Source organism: Vicugna pacos, chromosome 13, assembly GCF_048564905.1.
Source record: "Vicugna pacos chromosome 13, VicPac4, whole genome shotgun sequence".
Taxonomy (NCBI): Eukaryota; Metazoa; Chordata; class Mammalia; order Artiodactyla; family Camelidae; genus Vicugna; species Vicugna pacos.
This window is the reverse complement of record NC_132999.1, coordinates 65,733,387-65,753,275: the sequence shown is the minus strand read 5'-3', so window position 1 is coordinate 65,753,275 and position 19,889 is coordinate 65,733,387. Positions and strand designations below refer to the sequence as shown.

At 65.9% G+C, this 19,889-nt stretch overlaps 1 protein-coding gene across 1 annotated transcript in view; it reads left to right on the top strand.

Moving 5' to 3' along the window:
• PRDM16 (PR/SET domain 16) overlaps positions 1 to 19,889 on the top strand; it is a 311,746-nt gene that overhangs the window by 288,554 nt on the left and 3,303 nt on the right. The window contains exons 9-16 of the mRNA XM_072975567.1: positions 838 to 2,251; positions 5,523 to 5,607; positions 8,320 to 8,489; positions 9,100 to 9,177; positions 13,262 to 13,431; positions 13,798 to 13,972; positions 17,638 to 17,874; positions 18,758 to 18,932. Coding sequence (XP_072831668.1) covers positions 838 to 2,251; positions 5,523 to 5,607; positions 8,320 to 8,489; positions 9,100 to 9,177; positions 13,262 to 13,431; positions 13,798 to 13,972; positions 17,638 to 17,874; positions 18,758 to 18,932 — 2,504 coding nt within the window. The remainder of the gene's footprint in view (positions 1 to 837; positions 2,252 to 5,522; positions 5,608 to 8,319; positions 8,490 to 9,099; positions 9,178 to 13,261; positions 13,432 to 13,797; positions 13,973 to 17,637; positions 17,875 to 18,757; positions 18,933 to 19,889) is intronic.

The window sequence follows — 19,889 nt, the reverse complement described above, 5'->3', positions numbered from 1 at the left end:
GTGGAACTGGTCCTCTCCACGTGGCCCTGCCAGGGGCTCCCCTCTCATCAGGCCCCCCCAGATGGTGGCCTTGTCTAGGCTCCCCAACTAAGACCCCCCAGGGGCTGGTCACCCTGAGGCCTCCCTGTCCTGGGTGCAGGTCACAGGGCCTGGGACAGAAGGGAGTGGGGGAAGCTGAGAGCATTTCAACCCTTAGAAAATGGGAGACCAAGCATGGTGGTCAGTGTTTGCTCCACCCCTGCTGGAATAGCGTCACTGACAGGAGTAGGGAGGTCGGGCGGGAGTTCTGGGCTGGCTGGTGCAGCAGCAGCCACGTTGTGTGCCGTGACTCTGTTCACCTCTGGGAACGATTTCGGAAGACCTTGGCCCCCATGAGACGCTCATGGTGGGCAGGGCACAGGGGCAGCAGCACCGCGTTTCCCAGCGGAAAGGGTCAAGGCACTTCAAGATGCGTCCAAGCTGGCGCAGGGACCCCAGGGAAGGCACAGGGGCCCTTGCCCACCCATGCTGCTCGCCAGAGGCCAGTCCCAGGGTGGGGTGCACATGCATATATATGTATCTGTGCACATGTGTATGACATACACACCTGAATGTACAACATGCATTTACACGTGCATGACACACATGCATGTGTACACATAGACACGTGTACAAACATGCGCTCACACCAACGTGAGCACACAGACAGACACGCACACAGTGACGCATGCACATGTGCTCAGACACACACACGTGCTCACATCCCACACGGGCTCCTCCGGGGCCCCCACCCCCGGCACCGCAGGTTCCCGGGCCATTTTATAGCGTGCCTGTGTTTGCTTTCTGCTGGCGTTTTAGGTGAGGTCTGCCACAAATCCTACACGCAGTTCTCCAACCTGTGCCGGCACAAGCGGATGCACGCGGACTGCCGCACGCAGATCAAGTGCAAGGACTGCGGGCAGATGTTCAGCACTACCTCCTCCCTCAACAAGCACCGGCGCTTCTGCGAGGGCAAGAACCATTACACGCCGGGCGGCCTCTTCGCTGCAGGCCTGCCCCTGACCCCCAGCCCCGTGATGGACAAGGCCAAGCACCCCCCCGGCCTCAACCACACCGGCCTGGGCTTCCACGAGTACTTCCCCTCCCGGCCGCACCCCGGGGGCCTGCCCTTCTCCGCGGCGCCCCCCGCCTTCCCCACGCTCACGCCGGGCTTCCCCGGCATCTTCCCTCCGTCCCTGTACCCCCGGCCGCCTCTGCTACCTCCCACACCACTGCTCAAGAGCCCCCTGAACCACACGCAGGACGCCAAGCTCCCCAGCCCCCTGGGCAACCCGGCCCTGCCGCTTGTCTCCGCTGTCGGCAACAGCAGCCAGGGCACCACGGCGGCCGCGGGCCCCGAGGAGAAGCCGGAGAGCCGCCTGGAGGACGCGTACGCCCCCACGAAGCTCAAGCCGCGGGGCAGCGACCTGTCGGACGGCAGCGACTTCGAGGACATCAACACCACGACCGGGACCGACCTGGACACAACCACGGGCTCCGACCTGGACAGCGACGTGGACAGCGACCGCGACAAGGCCAAGGACAAGGGCAAGGCGGCGGAGGGCAAGCCCGAGTTCGGGGGCGGCGGCGCGGCGCCCCCCGGCGGCGCGCACGGCGTGGGCGAGGTGCCCGTCTTCTACTCCCAGCACTTCTTCCCGCCGCCCGAGGAGCAGCTGCTGACGGCGTCAGGCGCCGCGGGCGACTCCATCAAGGCCATTGCGTCCATCGCAGAGAAGTACTTCGGGCCGGGCTTCCTGGGCGTGCAGGACAAGAAGCTGGGCGCTCTGCCCTACCCCTCAGTGTTCCCCTTCCAGTTCCTGCCCAGCTTCCCCCACTCCCTCTGCCCCTTCACCGACCGCGCCCTCGCCCACAACCTGCTGGTCAAGGCCGAGCCAAAGTCTCCCCGGGATGCCCTCAAGGCGGGCGGCCCCAGCGCCGAGTCCCCCTTCGACCTCACCACCAGACCGAAAGAGGCCAAGCCCGTCCCACCGGCGCCCAGGGTGCCCCCGGCCCTGGCGTCTGGCGAGGAGCAGCCCCTGGACCTGAGCATCGGCAGCCGCGCACGGGCCAGCCAGAACGGAGGGGGCCGCGAGCCCCGCAAGAACCACGTCTATGGGGAGCGCAGGCTGGGGGCCGGCGAGGGGCTGCCCAAGGCCTGCCCAGCGCAGCTACCCCAGCAGCCCGCCCTGCACTACGCCAAGCCGTCGCCCTTTTTCATGGACCCCATCTACAGGTATTAACATGCCCTGCCCTCACCTGCTCCCCCCAGGTGGGCAGCCAGCCAGGGCAGCGGCCGGAGGGGACGCCCTCACCTGCTCCCCTGAGCTTCCTGCTTCTGCCTTTGTGGCTTCAGAAGGCGCCCCAGTCTCTGCCCCGTGGGGGTCTGCATCCAGGCTGGCCCTTCCTGGGGGGCACCTGGCTGCCCCGTTCGGGAGGCCGGGGCCGGGTCTCCTGGGCACACATGGCTCCCTCTCGCTGACAGTCACTGGGATGCCCCACTTCTCTCGAGCCCCCTCCCCCCGAGCCCACCCTCAGACACCAGCCCTGGGGCTCTCCTGCTGTTGTCTCTGCTGTCTTCTCTGGACCGATTCTGCCTCCCACAACCCTCACATCCTGCCTCTCTCCTCTGTTCCTGCATCTCTACTCTCCCATGGCTGCTCTGTGGCCCCCACCCCTCCCTCGAGCCACAGCCAGGGCTTCTGGGGGCCCACGAGAGATCAGAAGAGCCGCTTGTCCCCAGAGGGAGAAGGGGTGGAAGGAAGGGGGAAGCTTCGGAGGGTTTGCAAAAACAATCAGTGCCCGATATCTCTGACAGCCCTCCTGGTGAGGGCCAGAGGACCACCCCCCGCCCCAGTTTCCGGGCAGGCTCTGATCAAGTGGGTCTGTTAGGTGAGAGTACTCTGACCCCCCACCACCACACGTGCCGCAGGGGTGCTGGGCAGGCTGAGCCCTGAGGAGGGGGCTGTGCACGTGGGCCGTGCACGGTGCAGGCAGCCACGTGGCACAGACAGTTGCAGTTGACATGGGCCCAGGGCTGTGTGTGAGCAGAGCCCCGTGGGCGAGCAGAGCCCCGTGGGCACACACATGTGCAAGTACACAGTGGTGTTCCGCCCTGAGGGCTCATGTGCCTGCTGTTCCCAGGGGCCAGGCAGGGCCTGGGGACGGGCGTGCAGGTGCGGTCACCTCTGCTGAAGGCACTCATGAGAGGAAGTTGTGTCAGAGCGCGACAGAGCCGCCAGCGGGGAGACAGGCCAGCCGCCCGCTCTGCCGGCCGGCGCCCACTCGGGTTCCGCCCTGCACGCCCGCCTGGGGCCCCAGCCGGCTGTCTGCAGCCAGTCCTGTTTCCTGCATCCCTGGACACATGACAGTGCCTCCTGTGGGTGTTTCTTTAAGAATGCGCCATCCACAGGTGGTCTGAGACAGTGGACTAGAGGCTCAGCGGAGGGTGACTTTCTAGGACCCAGGCAAGGCCAGGAGACCCTGGGGCCGGAGGGAGGAGGCACCCCATGGCACGCACACTCTCGTGCAGGGGTGGCGTGGGATTGGAGACCTAGGCATGGGACCTGCTGGTCAGGCCCCCAGAGCTGGAGCCGGCAGGCCTGCGAAAGGCTCTCAGCTGAGTTCCCCGCTCAGTCCCTGGCCTCCCCCAGCCCCTGCTCTCCCGGCCTCCTCGTCCACCCCGCCCGAGGTCTTCTTTGGCCCCTGACCCTCCTCTGCCTTCCCCACCTCCTCTCTCCAGGCCTGCTTTAGGGCCTTCTCCTGGACGCTGGCAGAGCAGAGAGTCAGGCCTGGAGGCAGGAACCAGCCTCAGGTCCCCGAGCCCCCTCCTGGAGCCCCTCTTAGACCCAGCAGGTGCCAGGCTCCTGCCCTCAGAATTTGGGGTACAGCGGCTGATGGAGGGGCTGCCGGGCCCCAGCTTTGCACACAGACGCCAGCAAAATGCCCGAGAGTGGGTTAGCTCCAAATTCACTCCCCACTGCCCCCCAAACCCAGTCAGGACAAACAGGTGTCATGAAGTTTCCCCTCCAAGCAAAGGTAGGAGTGACTATGACTGCTGGTGAGCGGGCTGGCCTAGGATTCCCTCAGCTCCTGGGGGGTCCTGGCGGGTGACTCCAGTAGAACTCCCCACTGTCCCCACAGGCTGTCCCTAAGGGATGACCCTGGGTGTGTAACCCACAATCCTGCCCCCTGGGGTTGGAGGAACCCAGCACTGCCCAAGGGGCCCCGCCCGACCCACCAGCCCCTCTCACGTCCACGTGCCGCTGCTTCTGCACAGCGGGCTGGGGACACAGTGGTGACAAAAGCCGTGCACCTGGCAGAGCACGTGTCCACTGGGGCCGGTGGGGCTGGTGGTTCAGAGCCAGCCTGGTAGGCTGCTGCGAGACACAGAGGTCAGGGAAAGGCAGAAGGAAACAGTGATCGACCCCTCCCACGGGAGGCCCCTTCCTCGGCCGGAGCACCCCCACCGCGGGGTTTGCCGAAAGGTTCACGCGGTGCCGCTTTGACCGGAGCCTCAGCTAAGCCCTGTGAAGCAAGGTGCCCTGAAGCCACCTTCCCCCATGAGACCACCTCTCCCCAGGGCTTGTCCTCTCTCCGCGGGACACTTCACCCCACACACTCCTGTCTCCTGCCCTGGACCTGCCTGGGGTCCCCTGTGGCCACCTGTGCCCTGTGGGGAGATCCCGCCCTTGGGATTCCCGGGTGGCCGTGCTGTCTCCCCTCCTTGCAGCTCTGGTCGGTGCCCCCAGCTGGTCCCCTGGGGTCAGGGCCGTGGTGCAAACGAGGCAGCAGGTTCAGCGCGGCTACAGCTGCCTGTGGTGGGGTGGCAGGTGTCCCCAGATTGCACTGTGTAAACCTCGACCTCCCTGAGTGAGGCTGAGGAAACGGTGAGGGGAGGGGTTGGAGGAGAGGAGGGACCACAGGACGCGTGCCGGCCACCTCCTCTGCTTGTCGTGATCGACGGAACTGTCCTGGCATTTGGGGAACGTTCTCGAATTGTCATCCCCAGGCTTCGTGAGATTCTAAGTAGACCCCGCCTGGCTGCCAAGGGAGGCCCTGCGAATTCCCCAGGATAGGGACCTACTGGTGGAGGTTGAGCAGAGCACCCTGCCAGGGCTGGGAGGGACAGGGAAGTGGGGTGTAGGCAGCAGCCTCCCATGTGCTCCACGTGCTGCTTCTGGAAGCCCTGGACCCCACGGGGCCAGTGGGCCAGTTGGCTAGTGCACACCAGCCCTCAGGGAAGAGTCCTGGCTCCGGCATCAAGCATTCATCACGCGTGTGGGTGCCGGCAGCTGGGAGGCTGGGGCAGACGCCGGGGAGACTCGAAGGGGTCCCGACCTGGGCGTGGTGATGGGGAGCGCGTGCTTGGGCTGGGAGGCTCGGGCAGGCGAGTGCGTGGCCGGGTCGCGCACTTCCCCACGGCCGCCAGGTGAGACGTGGTGATGGAGCTGTGGAAGCTAGGCCACTCGGTGGGGTACGTAACCCTCTGTGTTGCTGTCCAGCAGGGTGGAGAAGCGGAAGGTGACCGACCCGGTGGGCGCCCTTAAGGACAAGTACCTGCGGCCGTCCCCACTGCTCCTCCACCCCCAGGTAAGGCCCCGGCAGGGCCCCGAGGTCCATTCAGGCCAAGCCACACACCCCAGGCAGGCCTCTGCTTCCCGTCCCTGCAGACCCACGGGTCACTGTGAGGCCGGAGAGGATGAGAAGGGCCGGGACAGGTGAGGGGGGAGGGTGGTTCTCAGAGGAGACGGCCCTGCCGGTCCCTCAGAGACAGCCCAGGCCCCCACTGCACAGGGGCGCCCACCGACCCATGACTCGGGTCTGGAAGCCGGTGAACCTCCTTGGGGCGGCGGGCGGGCAGCAGCTTGGATGCAGCGAACCCAAGAGTTTTTAATGTAAGGAGGATAGGTCCGGGAGAGAGCCCGGGGGGGAGAGAGCAGGCGGGCCTTTCTGGTGCAGGGACCTGGGGGCACTTGAGGGAAAAGACCAGGGAGACAGGGCCCGCACACGGCGGGGACAGAGGGGGGCCAGGGCGGAAGCAGAGGGACTGGCGCCAAGAGCAGGGGTCCCGGGGGTGCTGGGCAGGAGGACCGCCCTCCCCAGGGCTGCGGACAGCGGCGAGGCCGCCTGTTAAGACCAGAGTCAGGGGTCTGGGAAAGACAGCCCCAAGCCTGGGCAGTGGCCGCAGACCCCACCAAGCCAGCCAGCACTCCTGTGCCCTCCTGCACCCACCCCAGCTCATCCCCCCAGGGGTGGGCACAGAGAGGCTGCAGTGTGGGGCTGAGCGGCAGAGCCACGAGTCTCCCCGCTTCCCCACCCCGACGCCCACCCTTCCTCACTGCTCGGGGCCCAGCCCCGTCCCCGGAGCCCCGGGCCTGCCCTGGCCCTGCCGGGGATCCAGGGACTGCGTGGCGGGACCGGCCTGGGCCCAGACTCCAGACCCACGCCTTGTTCTGCTCTGTGTTTCCCGCCTGGGACACACCCCCCGTTTGTGGGACCTGCACCCTGCCTGGGCTCACAGCTAAACTTAGTACCTCCCATTGTCTTGCTGGGGCCTCGCAGTTTGGTTAAGAACTTCCCCTGATTTCCTCGGGACCGGCTGGAAAAAACCGGCAAGCCAGCCAGGCACATCCTGTGTTTGTGTTTGTGCCGGAGCTCAGCCGGGAGTATCTGATCAGGCTGGGCAGGCCGGGCCCACCCAGGCCTGAGGACGACCGGCCTGGCAGGGGACCGGCTGCCCATTGTCCCTGCTGCCCACTCCCCCAGCCCTGCCACCCCCGCTGCCTGCCCGTGGGCCCAGAGCCAGGGTTGGGGGCTGGACAGAGGACTACTAAGTCACCTGGTTAAGTGATCTGAGGTCAGTCCATCACTCGGACAGGAGAACTTGCGGACTCTTACAAAGTCTGAGGGTCACCACTGTGCCTAGACGTCAGTCCGTGCTGGTCAGCTGCCTGGTAGGACATGACAGGGCCTTCCATTCCGAGGTCTGACTTGCAGGTGTGCAGCCCCTGGGGTGCAGGGTGAGGCGGTCCGCTGAGTCACTGCGCTTAACCTCCCCGGGGCCCTGGGGAGTCTGGGGTGGTGGCGAGTCCCAGAGCCTCCTAAGGCTGTGGCTAAAACTGAGCCCCAGAGGCAGGCGGGCAGAGTGTGCGCAGGTCCCTGGGCCGTGGAGGGGCCAGCGGAAGGCTGGACGGTGGCTGAGGGGCAGGGCAGTTTCTGCCTGTCTTCTGTGGGCACGGGGAGGGCGACCCCAGCTGGAAGCATCTGATGGGGGAGCATGCCCGCCCTGGGGGTGGCGAGCCCCGACCCCTGCCGCCGGGTGGAGCTGACCAGCGCCCAGGCAGCTGCCCGGGGTCAAGGGAAAGACCCCACTTTCTGTTCCCTAACCCCTTTCTGGCATTTTACTGTAGCCAGTTATTTGCCAGCCTAAACCCTGAGGGACCCTGGGCGCAATGACAGCTCTTCCTTTTCTGGCCCCACCCCAGCCTGCGCCGGGGTCCAGCTTGCCGAGGGCTCTCTCAGGCAGAGAAGTGCAGCTGAGGCCCGTGCTGCCCCGTCCCCTCTGCCGTCTGCAAGCCCCAAGGCCCCTGGGGCAGGCGCAGCCTGGGGTTCCCATCAGAACCGTGCCCACCGTGTGGAGGTGACCGATGCCCCGAGAGAGCCGCTCCTTCCCCTCCCTAGACGAGCCCTTGGCCTCTCCAGGAGCAGAGAGGCGGCCCCTTTGTCCACGTGACCGTGTGCTGGGTCACCTTGGCTCCATTGCTCCCAGGCTCAGGTAATGGGGTCTAGTCTGAGGCTGTTGGACTCCTTTTCGGCACTTTGCCTGCAATGACGGCCTGCTGCCTCCAGGTGGTGGTGGTGGTGCCTCAGGCGCCTGAGCCAAGTCCCACCCTGAGAGTCAGGAACTTTTTGACATTTCACAACTAAAAAAAAGGTAAAATTCTGTCTTTAACCCAAACTAGCCATCCAGCAGTGCTGGCCAGAGGCCCAGCCAGCAGCGCCTTCGCAGTAAGGGGCTGTGCGGTCTCCCGTGTCTCACCAGCGGGGAGGCTGTCCAGTGGAGGCCAGGGGCAGCCCCCCGCCCAGACCCGACTGCGACGGGGCTCTGGGAGGGACAGGCGCGGGGCTGGCCGCAGAAGGTGAGGGCCCGCTCAGAGGCCGAGAGGCGGCCAGGAGACTGCTTCCGATGACCTCCCGGGCGGTCGTCCAGGGCCTCAGATGCCCGTGCGTGGGTCCACACGCGTCAGGAGAGGCGGCAGCTCGCGGAGAGTCCCACAGCCTCTCCCGCTCTCGCACCGACAGATGTCTGCCATCGAGACCATGACGGAGAAGCTGGAGAGCTTCGCAGCCATGAAGGCGGACTCCGGCAGCTCCCTGCAGCCCCTCTCCCACCACCCCTTCAACTTCCGGTCCCCACCCCCGACGCTCTCGGACCCCATCCTCAGGAAGGGCAAGGAGCGGTACACGTGCAGGTGAGGCCCGAGGCCGGGGGCGGCCACGCTGGCTGGTGGCCCTGCACTGCGGTCCCAGCCAGAGGGCGCAGCGTGCCAGCAGCAAATGGCCCGCTGTCCCCCGAGGTCACGCCTGGAGATATACATGTGCCCCCCACCAAGCTGAGCTCCTGTGAGGGCGAGAGAAGGCAGCCTTGGCCGGCCGGGTGGAACTCGGGCCGCCGGAGGCTGCGGGGTGCCGGGCAGTGTGTGACCAGAGCTCTGGGGGCGGGTGGGAAGACCTGTCCGTCCCCCGCTGCACAGGCCTGTGCGAGCCGGTCCTTGCCGGCTCGGCCAAGGCTGGGCTCCGGGCTGAGACACTCCGTGGGGCAGGGGCACAGCCCTGGGACGGGTCAGGACTGGCCACAGTCCTGTCTGCCCAGTAGTGCGTGCCGGGCTTCCCTGTGAGCCTCCGCTGGGCCCCGGGACTGAGGAGAGACTGAAATCCAGGATGTGCAGCCGGGCCACCTACCCCCCAGGGACAGGAACTCGGGCCCCGGTCCCCAGCTGGAGGAGCGGTACTGGGAAGCACCTGATGCCTGAGTCTCTGGCGGCACTCCTGTCTAATGGCACCCCTCCTCCCCCACCGCAGGTACTGTGGCAAGATCTTCCCCCGCTCAGCGAACCTCACAAGGCACCTGAGGACGCACACGGGGGAGCAGCCGTACAGGTGGGAGCCGGCTCCGGGCCAATCCTCCGCCTCCGCGGGAAGGGCGGCGGGTGGGAGACAGCGAGCTCGGGCCGTGTCCTGGGTCCCTCCCTCCTGGCCCCAGAGCCATTCTGTGCCCTGGGATTCTGCAAAGATGAGGCTGACCCAGGGGACCCTCCCACCTGCCGCGGGGGCATTGACCAGAGCAGGGGGTTCAGGGCAAGGGGAGCGGAAGCCAGGCCAGGGGGTGATCAGCATCACCCGCACCCAGCCCAACCACAGCCATCACTGACCTAACCCAGGGCAGGGACCAGGGCCGGCGCATCAGGCAAAAATATGAGGGTGGGCCAGTCCCGGAGGAAAGGGGCTGTGTGTGAACGTGGGTGTCCCGAGGGACTCGCCCATGTCCCCCGACTGCTCTGGACAGAAGCGGGGTCTGCCCGCACCTCACTCCTCGGTGCCTGGGCTCCCTCCTGCAGAGATGCAGCCAGAGATGGGGGACTGAGAGCCACTGCATTTCGTGTTCACAACTAGTGATGGCGTCACTGTCTTAGTGACTCGGAGCCTGAGGCTCAGAGACGCCCCTGACTCACCCAGGATCCCAGCACACATGACACCGCGGCCCTCCACCTCGGTCTCTGAGGCCCTTGTGGGGCAGGAGTTGAGGGCACCGCCCAGTAGGGCTGGGAGTCCCAAGAGGTGGTGACCGAGAAGCACGTGGGGAAATGCTGGTTCCGAGGCCGAGATAGCATCCTGGGGTGTGTCTGGTGGGCAGCAGCGTGGGAGGCAGGGGTTTGGCGTGGTTTCACATTGGCAGCAAAAGATCCTTGTACTCCAGCCACACAGAGCTCAGAGTCACCCACTGACCCCAGAGACCGGGAGTGTCCCCTTCCCTGGGAAGGGCAGCCACGTGGGACCCCTGCAGGTGTCATGTCCCTGTGCCCCACCCCCCGACCATCACGAGCTGTGTTCTGTCCTGGCTGGATACACGTCACTTGCCTGTTCTATGTTCAGTGCTCTCAGCCCGTCCCCGACACACAGCCCCCGCCCTTCCCCTCAAAAAGTGGCTTACAACTTAACCAAGGCTGGTGTGGCCCAGTTCCCTCCCCGAAAATGAGCCGTGAGTGTTTCTGTAAGGAGAGCTGACTTCTGGACAGTGTTGTGTGTGAGAGCCCCCTGGGGGGGACGGGGAGGGGTCAGGGCCGCGTTTATAGGATTTAATTATCATCTATTTCTTGTGCTTTTTCCAATCTCGTGAGAGTCGACTTGCGTGACCATTACTCTGAAAGTTTGCGTTGCGAATCCCGCCTTGATCTGGCTCGAGGCAGCCCTGCCGTGAGGGGTTGGGGTGGTGGCTGCTGGTGATGTCACCGGGCTCCCGGGCTCGCTCTGGGAGTCAGAGGGGCCTGAGCTGGAGGAGGAAAACGTGCCCTTGGGTCCACAGAACCCGGTGCCGGCACAGGCCAGGCCCCCCAGGAGACGCTGATTAAAACTGCTTGCCCGGCGCCCACGCGTGTGCGCTGCGTGTGCGCCCTGAGGGGCCGGGCTGTGTGGGGCCCTCACAGGCGGGAGGGAGCAGGGCTTTTCACGCACTGTCCTGGGTGCTTGGACACTGGAACGTGCTTCCTTTTGAGTCCTGGCCCGGGATCATCTACAGTCCCTCAGGGTGTGTCTCAAAGCCCTGACGTGGGGAAAGAAAGACCCTTTACTGCGACTGGGGTGCTTCCTAGAGGGGAGATCAAACCTCCGGCCGGCGGGCCCACGGCCGCCTGCTGACGGCTTCTCCCGCCTCACAGATCTTCACGTGGACTGGGAACCATCTCTTCAAGCTCCAGCACGTAGAGCTTGTTGAGACGCGGGTGGAGAAATTCAGACATTGGCCTGGGAGCGAGGCAGGCTGCTTCCTTCACCTGTCCTGGCAGCCGGGCTCAGAGGTCCCTGCAGGCTGCTGCCAGGGGACCTTGAGCCACACTCTGGACGCGGGTGCCCGTGGGCTGGCCGTGGGCTCCTGGTGGGACCTGGGGTTCTGGCTTAAGGATGCTGCCTCCCCACCTGCCGTTCATTTCCTTTCGGGCTCCCGTCCTGCTGCCTGAGTTACGCCATAGCACCCCAGCAAGCTCCCATCACCATGGCCGTCGGGGCGACGGGTGGCGCATACGTGTCCATCCTTTGTTAGTTTTACAATCGGGGCTGGGTTCCACAGTCTCTTCTTTCTCCCCTTCCCGGCTTTCACAGTTCCCAAAAGGCTTCTCCCTGTGATGGCAGGTATGGCCCCACTGGGTCCCGGGAGGACGCTGCCGCCCACCCGGGGCCGTGTCACCTTCCCCACACCCTGTCTGGCTTCCCCAGGATGGCGGAGACGCGGTCACGGCAAGGTCCCCGGGCCGGCCAGTCTGTGCTCTCTCATTCCCGTCGGAGCGCGGTGGTGTGTGATTTTACACAGCACAGCCATAAATTTCACTAGCCACTTGTCAGCTTATTTACAACGCAAATCCCAGCTGCTTGGAGAACCCTGCTCCCTCGCAGCCCTGGGCTCACCGCTCCCCTAAATTTCAAATGCATTTCCCTGGGCCATTTATTTAGATTAGAACCAGGAGAGGGCCAGATTCAGGACTCTGTGACCAAACTGAATGCATGGCTGCCCACCCCCCCGGCCCCTGCCCGCCCCGCGGAGGTTGGAGAGGGAGCGCCAGGTCTGTGACCAAGCTCCTCTCCCAGTCCCGTTTCTGGGCTCAGCATCCCCGCTGCTCCGAGATCGCGCACAGCCGCTGGCAGAGCTGGCAGAAGGGTCCCGCGTTCCCAAAGAAACAGGAAGGGCAGGCTCGGTGTGCACGCCCCCTGGATGAACATTATCTCCCATGCTGACGCCCTGCTGCCCGCGCACACACGTGCGCACCAGAGCCCCCAGCCAGAGTCCTGCGCGCACCAGAGCCCCCAGCCAGAGTCCTGCTGCCGTGGCCCAGCTGGACGCACAGCGCGGGGGGTGCCCGCAGTGAGCTGTCCGGCCTGTGCTTGGACTCCTGCCACCGGGGGGGCAGTGCCGTCTGTGGAGCTGTGGGTCCTCCGCACCCCATGTCCCCCTACGCATCCCTCTGCTTCTTGCTTCTTGGTGCCGGTGTCGTCGGACCCTCACTTTATAAAACGGGGAAATCACCCTCTCTTTCCCGGACCTCAGGGCCTCCGATTGTGGTCGTGAAGGCCGAGCCCCGCACGGGCCCCACGCCCAAGGGGACCTGCCCGGGGCAGACTGTTCCCCGCGGCAGCTGCCCAGCAGTGAGCGCTTTGCTTCGATGAGCTCGGAACGTCCAGGCAGCATTCTGACAGACGCACCCGAGGCGTCTGGAGGCAGGCGCGTCCCTCTCTAATCTCCCAAGTGCGTGGTGCAGGCTGGCAGCTGGTGCCCCTGCGGAGACGCACAAAGATCACGTGGGCACGTGGGGCTGGCGGTACCCTCAGCCGCAGGGGGTCCGTGCGCAGGAGGCAGCCTGACGGGGCAGGGCCGAGAGCCCCCTGACCTTAGAGCAGTGGAGGATGCTGGAGACTCGAGGCAGCCCCACGCCCCTTCGTGGATTGGCAACTGAGGCCCCGAGGGAGACAGGGTCCGCCCAAGGACCGCTAAGAGGGGCCGGGACCAGGCCAGCGCTCCTCGCCCTCCCGGTGCCAGGATGGGGGTCTCTCTGCCGGGGAGTCTGGGCCCCTCCTTCCCGGGAAAACTGGCCAGGAGCATCTTTCCTGGTGCGCTGCTGCCCCCTTGAGGCTGCCGGGAGCACGTCACCCTCTGCTCACAGACCACCAGGCCTCGGCCTCCGTGCTGGGGGACCCAGACAGCAGAGGGCGGGAGATGCTGAGAGAGGCTGGAGGGTCCCCCCGACGCACAGCTGGGGGCTCAGCCCCAGAGCGTCCCCTCTGCCAGCGGGGGGCACATTCTGAAGCTGCCCACCGCCCAGGAGTCGAGGGGGGGCACCTGCTTCCTAGGGCTGCTTTGGCTGTGAGCCAGCGGCCTCGGGGGAACCGCGTGGGCAGGGGTCTCCGCCAGGCCCGGGGAGGGGTGCAGGGCCCAGGCCCCGCGGCCGGCCAGGCTCCTCTGAGCGCCCGTGTCTTCCAGGTGTAAGTACTGCGACCGGTCCTTCAGCATCTCCTCCAACCTTCAGCGGCACGTCCGGAACATTCACAACAAGGAGAAGCCGTTCAAGTGCCACCTGTGCAACCGGTGCTTCGGGCAGCAGACCAACCTGGACCGGCACCTCAAGAAGCATGAGCACGAGCACGCGCCAGGTGGGCTGGGGGGCGGGGGCGGCAGGGGGCGGGGCAGTGGGGCGGCGGGGGGCGGGGAGGCAGGGGCGGGGCAGCGGGGGCGGCTTGGGGCGGGGCAGCGGGGGCGGGGCACCAGGTGGACAGCGGGGCAGGGCAGGCAGAGGACGGAGGAGGGAGACACGCCAGTCCCGCAGGACAGCCCACCATCGCCCCTCAACTCGTTTTCATCAAGGAGAGTTCGTGCTCGCGGGTCTTCCTAAGAAGTGGGTTCCCTGGGAGCACCCCAAACACGCACCCTCCTCGCCCGGCTGACCACCCCACCCCCGTGTGCCCCGGAGGGAGGGGCTCCGCGGGGCACACCTCCTCTGATGCTCCCGCACCCCGCAGTGAGCCAGCACTCCGGGGTCCTCACGAACCACCTGGGGACCGGCGCCTCCTCCCCCACCTCCGAGTCGGACAACCACGCACTTTTAGACGAGAAGGAAGACTCGTATTTCTCTGAAATCAGAAACTTCATCGCCAACAGCGAGATGAACCAAGCATCATCACGAACAGACAAACGGTAAGACGCCCCTCCTGGGGCCCGGAGGTACAGTCACGCCCAGACAGGTGCCTCCGCCCGGTGCTTGAGCAGGGGGGCCCCCTGCAGAGGGCAGGCCCACGCGCTCTGCCGCCCGCTCCACCCCCTCTGCCTCAGTCTCTCACCTGAGAGGGATCAGAATGAGCACCCTCGACCGGTGGTGTGTGTGGCGGTGTGTGTCACACGCTCGGTGCAGCGCCAGCACGGGGGCCGTTTAGGATAAACAGCCCAGTTTGGCCTGGATGTTGACAGATGGGCAGCAGAACGCCGGCCAGGTGAGGGCTGCTGCCAGGAGCTCTGCCACGCCCCTGAAACTTGAGAACATTCTCACTTCATCCGAGGCATGAAAGGTCCCTTAAGAGCACTGCTCCTTTAAACACACACACACACACACACACACACACACACACACACACACACTGGGAAAGTGAAGGACTTCATTAAGGGTGGAGGGTGTTGTGCATAACCTCCCTCCCAAGGCTCCGCTGACCCGAGAATCAGAGACACCCAAATTCTGAGAGTCCTCAGGGGTGTGCTCCCCTAATTATGCGGACGAAAAGGAGGCCCAGAGAAGGCGGAGACTTGCTCCAGCCTCACAGGCAGGCCCAGAGCCCAGAGCCAGGGCCCCCGCCGTCCCCTGGAGCTCGGGGCCCTCCCCACCCCCCAGACACCCGGCCTCCCCCAGGGCAGCTGCATCTCCCGCTCACGGGTTCTCCCGGGGGCAGAGCAGGGCACTGGGAAGACCTGTCCGATCGACAGACAGATGTGGTACCTGGACTGTTCCTGGCTCTTCTAAGCCCTAAATCCGTGCCCTGAGAGGGGAGGCCTCACCTGACCCCCAGGTAGGCTCAGAGGAGGGGTCGGTGGGAGAGGCTGGCATGGGCTGTGCTTCCCAGAGCCCCCCCCTGCTGGGCAGCGGAGATCTGGATCCCGGAGCAGCCTCCTACTCTGCAGCCCTGTCCATCCTCCTCAGCCCTGCGGCTCCGCCCGAGAGCTGTCCGTTGTTAGCCCAGTACAGACATGAGCACCCGGGGCCAGGCCTCACTGAAGCCCACGGCCAGGCCACGAGGCACATCCCGCTTATTAAAGGCCGTCCCCTGGACTGTGGCTCCCTGCCCCCAGCAAAGCCAGAGGAGACCCAACAAGGATGTGGTGGGGGCGTCCTCCGTGGGGCAGGGGGAGCACCGGAAGGGCTCCCACGCCCTGGGTTCGGGTGGCAGGCCCAGCTCTCAGCCACCAGGAGGACACTCCAGGAGGGCCACCAGGACAGAGGCGCGTCCCTGGAGGGGAAAGGGGTGGGTCCACCCCCACCCGGGGAGCAGAGCATCTCAAGCAGGGCCCCCGGGGTGTGGGGCAGCAAGTTCGGCTCAGACACAGCAGGCTGGCCCCTGCCACCCAGACAGCCTGGAGCAGAGCTGGGCCACAAGCCCCGGCTCCCGGATGGCCCATCCTGGCTCATCCCGGGAGCTGGGAGCCCCCTGCAGGTGCCGCCACATCGTGGTGGGAACCACGGTCACAGCTGACATCTGTCCACTAATGTGCATAAGTGGTGGGATATTGAGAGTTCAGTTTGGGGCCAGTGTTAACGTTCTCTGGTTCTCATCCAGAGCCAGAGAATTCAGGGTCTGCCAGGCTTCCTGGCCCCACACAGACATAAACTTCTGGGCTGAATCGTACCCCCCAGAATTCCCGCATTGAAGTCCCAACCTCCAGCACCTCCGTGTGTGACCTTATTTGGAAAGAGGGTCTCTGCAGAACTCATGAGTTAAGATGAGGTCTTACTGGAGTCAGGTGGCCCATATCCGATAGGACCAATGTCCTTATAAAAAGGGGAACTCTAGACACAGACACGCACCCCGGGAGATGCCACGTGAAGGTGAAGCTGAGGTCAGGGGATGCGTCTACAAGCCAAGAAAACCCAAGGGCGGCCACAAACCACCGGAGTCTTGGGAGAGGCCTGGGAGGGCTTCTGTCCCCCAGGCCCCGAGGGAACCAGCGCTGTGACGCCTGGACCTCAGACGTCTAGACTCCAGGCCTGTTTGAGCTGTGATACTTGGTGATGGTGGCCCCCGGCGACACCCCCGCATCCGAGCAGCTGTTTGGAGGCCTGGCAGCCACCCTTGTCCTCTCTGTCGGCACCTGTCTCCAGCCAGACCTCTGTTCTGTGCCCCCAACCCCAGCCACTGAGCACTGGTGCTGGGCGCAGGCCTCCTACGGATGAGCAGACCCTCTGTGTGGGTGGGGCTGGGAGCACAGAGACGCCCTGCTCCCACAGAGGGCTGACCCGCATGGCAGCCACACACGGCTCCGAACATGACCGGAGCCCCGTCTGCCTGGGCTCCCCACCTGTGCTGTTCATCAGCCCTCAGCGTGGGGGCCGTTCTCACGTCGCCCCGAGGGCGTGGGCTCCGAGAAGGCAAGGCCCCACCCAAGGGGGCCCTATCGAGACCCAGGAACAGAGGCCAGACCCGGCCCCATGGGCCTCGCCCCGGTGGACGGGCGTGTGCCCAGTGACCAGCACGGGCGCCCAGCGACGCGGGAAGCGGGGCGGGCTTCTGCTCGTCCTGGAGGGCGGGAGGACCGCCGGTGTCTGTACGCTCTCCCGTGGAGAAGCAGGAAGCAAAGGCCAGGCGGCTCAAAGCAGGGCCGTCGGGGTCTCCCCAGCCCCGGGCCTCCCCTGCGTTTGGAGGCAGTGATCACTCAGAGAGGATGTCCCCCCTCATCCCGATGCCCCGAGCGGGGCCTCCGGTCTCCCCCACAGCAGTGGGCTAGTTTCTGCGGGCCGTGGGAGGTCCAGGAAGGAGCGGGTCTGGGACTCAGAGCTCGGACTCGGGAAGCGTGAGCCTGGCCCTCCCCGTCCCCTCCACCCCCTGCCCAGGCAGCTTCAGGCCCAGCCCACCTGCGGCCACGGCACCTGGTCCCAGGCTCGCAGACGAATCAGACGAACCCCAGTGACGTTTCCTGAGAGAACTGCGCCCTCCCTCCCGCTCTCTGCTTGTCCTTCCCTTTCAATACAAGGACCCAGAGTCGGAAAGGCTCTCCCGGCTGCAGTGACCGCACGGGAGATGAGGTGGGGTCTGGGCTGCAGGGGACACTCCCCCAGCCTCTGAAGCACACTCATCCTGGTGGCTTCCAGGGCTGACAGCGGCCCAGCCCTGGACGTCCAGAACCCTCGACCCCAGACATTCCATCTGCAGAGGGTCCCTCGCCTGGGGCCGCCCCGTCCTCAACACCCTCACGGCGGGCGGGGGGCAGCAAGCACCCGTCAGGGCTGGGCTGGCAAACCTCCTGTGCTCCTCGTGCGGGGTCCGACCCGAGCGCCCGCGCCCAGGGCCCCCTTCCCCACAGGCGGGCCGTGACTTCCTTCTCCGGGCCCCTGAACGGCCCGTGTTCGCGCTGCCGAGCGGTCCGTGCTCTGCCTCCAGCAGGCTCCCTTCTCTCCCTGATCCACAAAGATGGCGGCTGAGGCCAAGGGTGGAAACCAGCCGCTCCAGACCGCAGCTCTGCGGGCTTAGTGACCGGGAAGGCAGGCTCTCTTCGAAGGCAGCGGGAAGGCCGTCGGGTGGAGGGCAGTGGAGTTCAAGCCACCTGAAGCCGCACCGCTGGCCTCTGGGGTCTGCAGCCAACTCCCTCCCGTGTCACTTCAGGCCGGAGGTCCAGGACCTGGACGGCGCCTCCCAGTGCCCCGGCCTGGCCCGCGGGAAGCGGGGGGACGTGGAAGAGGAGGAGGAGGAGGACCTGGAGGAGGACGACGAGGAGAGCCTGGCCGGGAAGTCTCAGGACGACACCGTGTCCCCCACGCCTGAGCCCCAGGGCGCCTACGAGGACGAGGAGGACGAGGAGCCGCCCGCCCCCCTGGCCGTGGGCTTCGATCACACCCGAAGGTGGGCACCGGCCTCTGCGGGCCTCGCGTGCCGGGCGCCCCGGGCAGGGAGGGGCCGAGCATCCCGGGGGCGACCTCCCTCGGGAGCCCGCCGTCCTCCAGCTGGGCTCGCCCACCCTCCCAGCGGGCATTTCTGCCGCAGGGACCTCTGTGTGCGGCCAGGGTGAGGCCAGGCCCGAGGAGAGGGGCAGGGCTCCAGCCCCCGACACTCTCACACACACGTGCACACGCGTGCACACTTACCCAGGCCTGGAAGCAGAGCCGGGGAGGGGAAGCCTGAGAGGGCGCTGGTCCTAGACCCGCAGCCCCTGCGGAAGACCTGCCTGTCAGGCCAGGGCTGTGACCTCTGGCCTCCTGCAGGCTGTGTGGGGTAGGGGCTGAGCCACCCCTAGTTTTGGGGGTCGGTGGGCCAGAGCCTCTTCCTTCATGTCCTGACTGCTCGCCGCCTACCTCTGGCACCAGTGATGCTACCAGCATCCCCCTGCGGGAGGGGGTGGGCATAGATCCAGGAGGCCCTTCGGAGATGGTCCGCTTCCTCGCACCCATGGGTCCTGGGAGAGGGAGCCCCGGGCTCCTCCAGAGCCACCCAGATTCTGGGGACCCGAGGCCCTCCTCCCATCCTCCGTCCCCGGAGAGCCGGGTGCCCTGCCTGCCGCTTGCAGTGTGTGTGCACGCACTCACCTCCTCCTGCCCTCCATCTGTGGCTCCTGCATCGTGTGACTTCTGTCCAGGTGTCCGTGTGTCCGTGTGTCTGTCTCCCTGTGCATGTGGCTCTCGGAGATGCTGTGGCATGCATGCAGGCACAGAGCCAGCCGTGGGGCGTCGGAGAGGGGGCCAGAGGCCAGGCCAGCTAACGGCAGGCCCCCTCCCGGTCCTTGGTGCAGGTGTGCTGAGGAGCCACCAGGCGGCCTGTTAGCTTTGGAGCCGATGCCGACTTTTGGGAAGGGGCTGGATCTCCGCAGAGCAGCTGAGGAAGCATTTGAAGTTAAAGATGTGCTTAATTCCACTCTAGATTCTGAGGCTTTAAAACAGACCCTGTACAGGCAGGCTAAGAACCAGGTAGGTATCCACCAGAGCCCACCCCCATCCCCTTTCCCAGGCTGGACGGCAGGCGCCAGCCGCGCCTCCTCCACCAGGGACAGCCCGCTTCTCACTGTGGCCGTCCCGTGCCTGCCTGGGGGACGCCCAGGACCCACCGTGGCCCTCCTGTGCCCATTGCATCAGTTAGAGAGACCCCAAGTGACCCCAGTGTCCCACAAACGGGCAGGGCAGATAGAGGACGAGGGCAGATGAGTATGAGCCGGACCCTCACCTGGGAGCCCCCCCCCACCGCAGTGTTCACGGACACGTGGGTCACTGTCCTCACGCCCCCGGCGGGAGGTGCCCGCCAGCAGGTGTCCTGCATCGGCCTCCCTCCACCTCTGACCCGAGCAAGAGTGATGGCAGGCCGGGGGTTTCCTGAGGGATGCTGCCCCGTCCGGGGCCACCGATTCCAAGCAGGAGCTGCGAGGGGGTCGGCGGGGCAATGGGCTGGCCCGGCACGTCTCACCCCAGCTCCTCGGTGTAGGTTCCGCAGGACCTGCCTCCTGCGTGTCCCCAGTCGGGGGGGCGGGGGTTTCACTCGGCCACCTGCAGCCCACCCGAGTCTCAGCGAAACCGTCTGCGTGTTTGTCTTTGTCTTCTTACTAATCGTGTCCGGAGTGTTAACGCGGGGGGGGCTTCATCTGCCCCTGCCTGCTCTGAGCGGCCGCGTTCCGTCCACTCACACCCTGCGGATGAAGCCGGGCTCCAGGTGGCTTCCCCGAAATAGCTCTGTGCTGTCACTGTGGTAGTCCAAGCGGGACAGGCCCCACCAGGCAGGGCCTGAGCCTCGCTGACGGGGGTCCAGCAGTCCCCAGTACCTCCAAAGAGCAGGGGGAATCCGTGCTGATGACGGGGGTGGGGAAGTTTCTGCAAAGGAGGGTGTGGCCCCGAGAGGCTGTGGGAGCCCTCGCACAAGGTCCCTGGCCATCCGGG